Source organism: Varanus komodoensis, unplaced genomic scaffold (assembly GCF_004798865.1).
Source record: "Varanus komodoensis strain SLA01 unplaced genomic scaffold, ASM479886v1 scaffold7_3, whole genome shotgun sequence".
Taxonomy (NCBI): domain Eukaryota; kingdom Metazoa; phylum Chordata; class Lepidosauria; order Squamata; family Varanidae; genus Varanus; species Varanus komodoensis.
The window spans coordinates 17,845,171-17,851,758 of NW_025336480.1; the positions used below are offsets into that span (position 1 = coordinate 17,845,171).

Here is a 6,588-nt window from a genome sequence, read left to right on the forward strand (position 1 = left end):
GACCCCTGCGGAACTCCATGGCAGTTATGCCATGGAGTTCCGCAGGGGTCCATTTTGTCCCCCTTGCTATTCAACATCTACATGAAACCACTGGGAGAGGTCATCAGGAAGTGTGGGCTGCGGAGTCATCAGTACGCTGATGATACCCAGCTCTACCTCTCGTTCTCCACCAATCCAGGTGAGGCAGTGGCTGTGCTGAACCGGTGCCTGGCCGAGGTAATGGGCTGGATGAGGGCCAATAAACTGAAGCTCAATCCAGACAAGACGGAGGTCCTGTTGGTGGGTGGTTCGGGCTTCGGGGTGGGGGACTTGGGCCTTGTCCTAAATGGGGTTGCACTCCCTCTGAGGGACAGGGTTTGCAGCTTGGGAGTGCTCCTTGACCCAGAGCTGTCATTAGAAGCTCAAGTAACAGCGGTGGCGAGGAGCGCCTTCCTTCAGCTTTGGCTGATCCATCAGCTGTGCCCCTACCTGGAGAATGACTGCCTGGAGACAGTGACACATGCACTGGTAACTTCCCAATTAGACTTCTGTAACGTGCTCTACGTGGGGCTGCCCTTGAAGATGGTCCGGATACTTCAGTTCGTGCAGAATAGAGCTGCCAGGTTGCTGACGGGGACTGGGTGTTATTCTCATATAACCCCAGTTCTCCGTCAGCTTCACTGGCTCCCCGTTGAAGTCCGGGCCCAATTCAAGGTGTTGGTTATCACCTATAAAGCCCTCAGTGGCTTGGGACCTGGTTATCTAAAGGAGCGCTTGCGTCCATATCTACCCTCCCGCCCCCTGAGATCGGCAGAGGAGGCTCTTCTCCGGGAGCCCTCTGTGAAGGATATTAGGAGGGTGAGTACCCGCAGGAGGGCCTTCTCTGTGGTGGCGCCCCACCTATGGAATGCGCTCCCCAGAGAGGTCTGCCTGGCGCCGTTGTTATTTGTTTTTCGGCACCAGGCCAAGACCTTTTTATTTAAACGATATTTTAATTGTTAATTGTTGTTTTTATTTATTGGCTTTAAACTATTGCCGAGATGCTCCAAATTTTTAATGTTATTCTTAAGTTGCTTATCTTCTTTGTTAGCCGCCCCGAGGCTTTCTGCGATGGGGGCGGCATAAAAATGCTATAAATAACTAAATAAAGAGTGTGGGACTGGGACTCAGGCAGTCTGCGTCACAGTCCCCGCTTGGCCAGGGAGCCAACTGGGTGACTCTGCCAGCCACGTACGCTCCGACCAGCCTGCTTCACAGGTTTGTTTGTAGATAAGATTGAGAGCAGCGGCAGCAGAATGATGTAAGCCACCTTGAGTCGCTTGGAAGGAAAAAGTGGGACATACATCTAATAAATAAATATAATAATTTGTACAGAGTTGCCAAGCTGAGAACTGAAAAAAGTTCACCAAAAAGCGCGGGGGGGGGGGGCGATGGGATCTCCTCCTTTGCAATGTAAGCTTCTGGGTTCAAGTGCTGAACTGGCAGTACTCAACACATTCCACATTTCTGGCACTACTTCATATCTCCAGCAACTCCAGAAAGAGGAGATCCCCCTCCCCCCCACACACCTTACTGCTGCTCCCTTTAAGAACACTGGCTGCTGTGGTTACTGCAGCTCCCTGGTAAGGCTGAAAAACTGTGTGGGGCTTCTTTGAGGGCAGACTGCTGTACATTGCACTGGAGTGGACACCCAATTTGCTCCATTCCTTTCTGCCACCTCTAAGGGCTGTTACTCATTTTTCACAGAGTCTGGAAAATGTGCACATTGCTGATTGGGAAATACATGCAAATTTCACTGTGGGGAAGTAAATGGAGGGGAAATCTATGCTTACTGTTGCTCTGGAAGGCTGAATGCAGCTGTACAGCTACTTGATCATAAAGCACTTTATTATCAAGGTTTATTCATTAACTGTTTAAATCCCACTGATGCTATTACTTGAAATAACTGAGAAAGCAAGGTCTGGGACCTCACAGCACTAGAGTGAGTCTCCCTAATATGTAAGGAGACCAACACTTTCTCCCATTATAAGAAAGTATAAAATGCATTCCAGAAAAAATCTTGTCTGGGAACAATGCTCATAAACTGTCTCTCCTGCTGAAGAGTTAGTTATAAGAACTGCTTTGTTGGCAGCCTTAACTTCTAAAACAAGGCATTTTGTCTCATAATCAGTGCTGTTGACGCAGTGTTGCTGTCTGCAAATCTATTTGGTAGATTTGAAACTGTTCTGCCAATTGTGCTTCACTTTAGTTCCATGACTGTTTATCAATAATACATTATTCTAAATGTAATCCTCCAAATGAACTGTTTGTTAAGGTCAAGAGCTGGAATAATACTTTGACATGGATATCTGAAGTGAGGTGAGGTTGCCTATTCGCTTCTAGGTCATGTCACAGAACCTGACAAAGAAACCAATGTAAACATATTTACAAGTTCTCATGTTATTCTCATATGAATATTGTTAACACTAGTTTCCTTACTGGATCCAATGAAGCAGCCTTATAGGGAACGGACAATCCCCCTTTTCACCTAGAATGGTTCGTTGTTTCAGTGCTGTTTATACACTGGGATTCATCTTCGTGCAAAATGAATGCACGTATGGTGAGAGGCAGAGCCTGCGGTCTCCTGCTGCATGGAAGCCCAACTGCCTGAGCAGGGGGCTCTTGTGACAGCATCTAGCCCCCAAACCTGTTTTAAACCCAGGCACTAGTGCAGGAGAAGCAATAATGGATAAATATCCTGAGCATGCTCAAAATCTTTTCCCTCTTCAGTAAGCAGTCACAGCCTGCCTTCTTGCATCTAAAGAGAAGAGCTCCAGGGATGCAGAACCTGCTCCAAGGATGCAGATTCAAATAAGGTCTGAAGTACAGCATCTCTCTCTTTAGAAATGAGCCGGTATAATCCTGAATTAAGGTCGTAAGTTTGTTTTTTTAAAACTCAAAATAATAATATGGCCAAACACTTACTGCTTGGAACCTAATAGATCACTGTGAATTTCAATTAGAAAAGTGTACCTATCAGAGCTCCTTGACTTCAGAGGCATATTCCAGGGATGTGGCTGTCCTTAGCACCACTTATTTCTAGAGCCTTTATTGATTTGGCTTGTGCCCAACCTTTCCACCACAAACTGCACTCAAAGTGGCTTATAATCACTAATAAAATTTGATTAAAGGCAGTAATAAAACAAATACATTAAAGCAATTAAAAACAAAACACTAAAAGAGTAAAAACAGCAACCAACCCAATAAAACTGCTTACACATCAAAAGTCCACTTGAATAAAGCAGTCTCTGCCTGCGAGCAGAAGGAGCAAGCCCAGCTTCCCTGAGCAAGGAGTAGCTCAGGAGCAGCCTCCAAAAGGGCCCTGTCTTGGCTCACCCCCAAAGGACCTCTGCAGAGGGTGATCGTGAAAGACAGAAAGAAGGGCCTCTCCAGGAGAGCTTAAGACTGGGCAGGCTTATATGGGGCAAGGCAGTCTTTCAGGTAGCCAGGTCTCCAGGGCTATGTCATATGCAGCACTTCAGATTTTCTCTGGAAACAGAATGGTAGCCAGTGAAACTGCCGTAGCAAGGGAGGTAATATGCTCCCTGTATCCAGCACCAGTCAACAATCTCACCATATCATTTTGTACCAGCTGGAGCTTCTGAACCATTTCCGAAGGCAGCCTCACACAGGGCACATTACCAAAGTCCAACTGGGATTCAACTGAAGTATGCATAATTGTGCCCCAATCAGATATCCCAAGGAACAGACACAGTCGGTGCATCAGCCTAAGCTGTGCAAATGCACTCCTGCCCTACTGCTGGGTGCCCAGTTTTACAGCCAAATCCAGCAGTGCACCGAAAGAGCAACCTTGGGCCCTCTGGGGGAATGTAAGCACATCCGGCACAGGCTGATCGCAACTCCTTGATTTTATGCGGAATGCTCACCATTCATCATCGTTCAATTATGATTACATAGGCATAAAGATGGAGAAGTGCTGAGGGAAGCTGACTTCCTGGGAATAATGGCAGCTTGAGTGTGTGGAAACTTCACTGGACTACACAGGGGAAAGCCACACCACACTCTCAGTACTGGTCACCGCGACCCCTCAAGCCCCATTCAGGCATTCCCTAGCAGTAGACAGTCAACACATGAGGAGAGAGAACGCTGTGGCCTGTATGCATGCAGGCTTGCCATACAATCGGGAATGCTGATTTTCTGGCCTTCTTAATGGCAAGGACAGCCTCCATGAAAACAGGAGGCTCCCCTTTTCTGAGCACTGTCCCCTACAAGACAAGGGTGACAGAAATGCATGGGGTGGGCATGGATGGGGTGCTCCCTCTCTTCCTGCACTTTCTGCTGCTGAAAGGAGCTTTGGAATGGCTGTATTGTGGATAGCCACCAATCACTCAACAGGGAAGAAATTTGTTTGTTTGTTTGTTTGTTTATTTATTTATAACATTTTTATGCTGCCCCATCGCAAGAAAGTCTCGGGGCGGCTCACAATTTAATGTCTGGAACCCCTGAAATGGTACTCACCTTCATGGCTTTGAAAAGTCTCTCAGCAAAGTACTCTGCTGAACTCCTGATATTCTTCACTGCAAAGGAAGTAAAGAATGCAGATTAAGCCAAAGGCTCAAGGGTTCTGCTTATAGGCCAGTGAGATCTTAGCCCTAAAGCATTTCAAGACCACAATGCATGCAATGTGTGTTTGCACATATGTGCATTGGTTTAATTATTATTTATTTAAAACATTTGGATGTGGCTCACTGTGCCACAGCACCTCTAGGCAGCTTATAATCATTGCAAAAGGAAGAAAAATGCTTTTGAACACTAAGAAAAAGCAAACAGAGCAAAAATTAGTATTTTGTCTCTGATGCAAGTCTAATTTTTAAAGCGTTCACAATGCTCACATATATATTGTAGCTTAAAACATTTATACCCTTCCTCTCCTTGTGGCAGCTCAAAACATTATTCCAGTTTCCAATAGAAAGAAAGCAAATTGTTTAAGGAGGAAATTGATGCACCTGGGGAATATACTTTTAAATGTAATCCCAGAGTCAGCCGAGTGATGCTGACTTTGGGATTCACTTCAAGTCAGAAAGACAAGAACCAACTCACCCACAGCTAGCATTAGTTTTTCAAAGTCTCCAGAGAGCTCTTCCCGGATGCTTCTCTCAATGGGTTTGCCTGCAATCTTCAGATACTCATCAAAGACTGAAAAGCAAGCACAAGAGACTCAGAGCTTTTCTACATGAGGCATTTATTTGTTGTTAATGGTTGTTGTTACAGACTCTTAAACCAGTGGTTTTCAACCACCAGTCCGCAGACTGGTGCCAGTCCATGCCAAATTCCTGCCGATCCGTGAGGGGGCCACATTCTGTTCGCTACGGACTGGTGCAGGGGCTAGCTCTGCTCCATTACCTCTTCCTTGGTTGGCACCACGTTTGCAGCGGATGCACTGGTGCAAGGGAGGCAGGCAGGGCGGGGAGAGAAGGCTCGATGGGAGCCACACTGTGCCAATTTTGGTAATTTGTTCTTTTGTTGGCATTTTTTTGTCGCTCGGTTTCTGGTTGTTTTGGAGAATTTTCTTTTTTTTTTTTTTCGGTATTGTGTTTAGAAACGAATACACAGAATACTCTGTTATGTGTAAGGTGATTTTTGTTTCTGCCTCAGCTTTCCCCAAGGTGGTTTTCCTGTTTTTATCAGTCCCCAGCTGTGCAAAGGTTGAAAACCACTGCTTTAGACAATGTCACGATCCTTCAGTGTCCTTCCCAGTTTTTTCCAGAACACTTCCCAGCTGTTTTTTTTCCCCAGAATGGGGAAAATGTCACTGTTTCTCTTCATGTAATTGAATTATTCTGCCATGGCACAGCTCTATCTAGAAGTTATGTAGCTGAAAATCAGGGGGAAAAAAGCTTTGTGTGTAGTCTTCTGATCTCAAAAACCAAAAGTAGATTCGACAATTAATAACCTTAAATAGATACACATGCAGACAAACCTCTGGTTCCTTGCTATACCCAAGGCACTCTGTACCATTTTATTCAATGAATGCTTGCTACCGAGCTATTTTTATTAACACAATGTAAATTGAATGGAATATTTAACGTTTTTGCCATATTACATGGAATACAGGGAACACACAGATTGGGCCAAGTGTCCTTGATGTATATTTTTCAATTTATAATTCTGTTCACGATTAGTTTTAGAAAATGCAAGGCCTTTGAACTTGCGCATCTCTAGATTCATTGGGACTCTATTGTGCAGTGAAGTGAGGTGGGAAATTTCCCCATATGAAGAAATGTTTCACTTTTTTGTAGAATTCCCCTCCCACTTTTAAAAATTCTAAGAAAGCAATTCTCAAAATGACTAGGAAGCTAGGTATTCAGTTCCCAGTCAATTTAGGGTAGTGTAAAAATTACTAATTCGGTTTTTTTCTAGTTCTGTGAGGCAAAGTATACTCAATATATATTCCTTTTAAAGACACAAGCTAAATTTCAACAGTGAGAGAAAAGATCCTTATTGCAAACTCTTTCTTTGCATAAGTTATCTACAAGTGCCACCAACACTGATGACACTATAATCAGTTCGTCAATAATCCTACATTATATTCAACACCCCACTCTACTT

General features: G+C 44.6%; 1 protein-coding gene across 3 annotated transcripts in view; it reads right to left on the minus strand.

Annotated features, from left to right (window-relative positions):
• Positions 1–6,588, minus strand: part of ANXA6 (annexin A6) — a 59,740-nt gene that overhangs the window by 27,621 nt on the left and 25,531 nt on the right. For all 3 annotated transcript variants that reach the window (XM_044454445.1, XM_044454444.1, XM_044454443.1), the window contains exons 10-11: positions 5,080–5,175; positions 4,498–4,556 (exon numbers count right to left, since the gene is read on the minus strand). In XM_044454445.1, the coding sequence (XP_044310380.1) occupies positions 4,498–4,556; positions 5,080–5,175 (155 nt within the window). The remainder of the gene's footprint in view (positions 1–4,497; positions 4,557–5,079; positions 5,176–6,588) is intronic.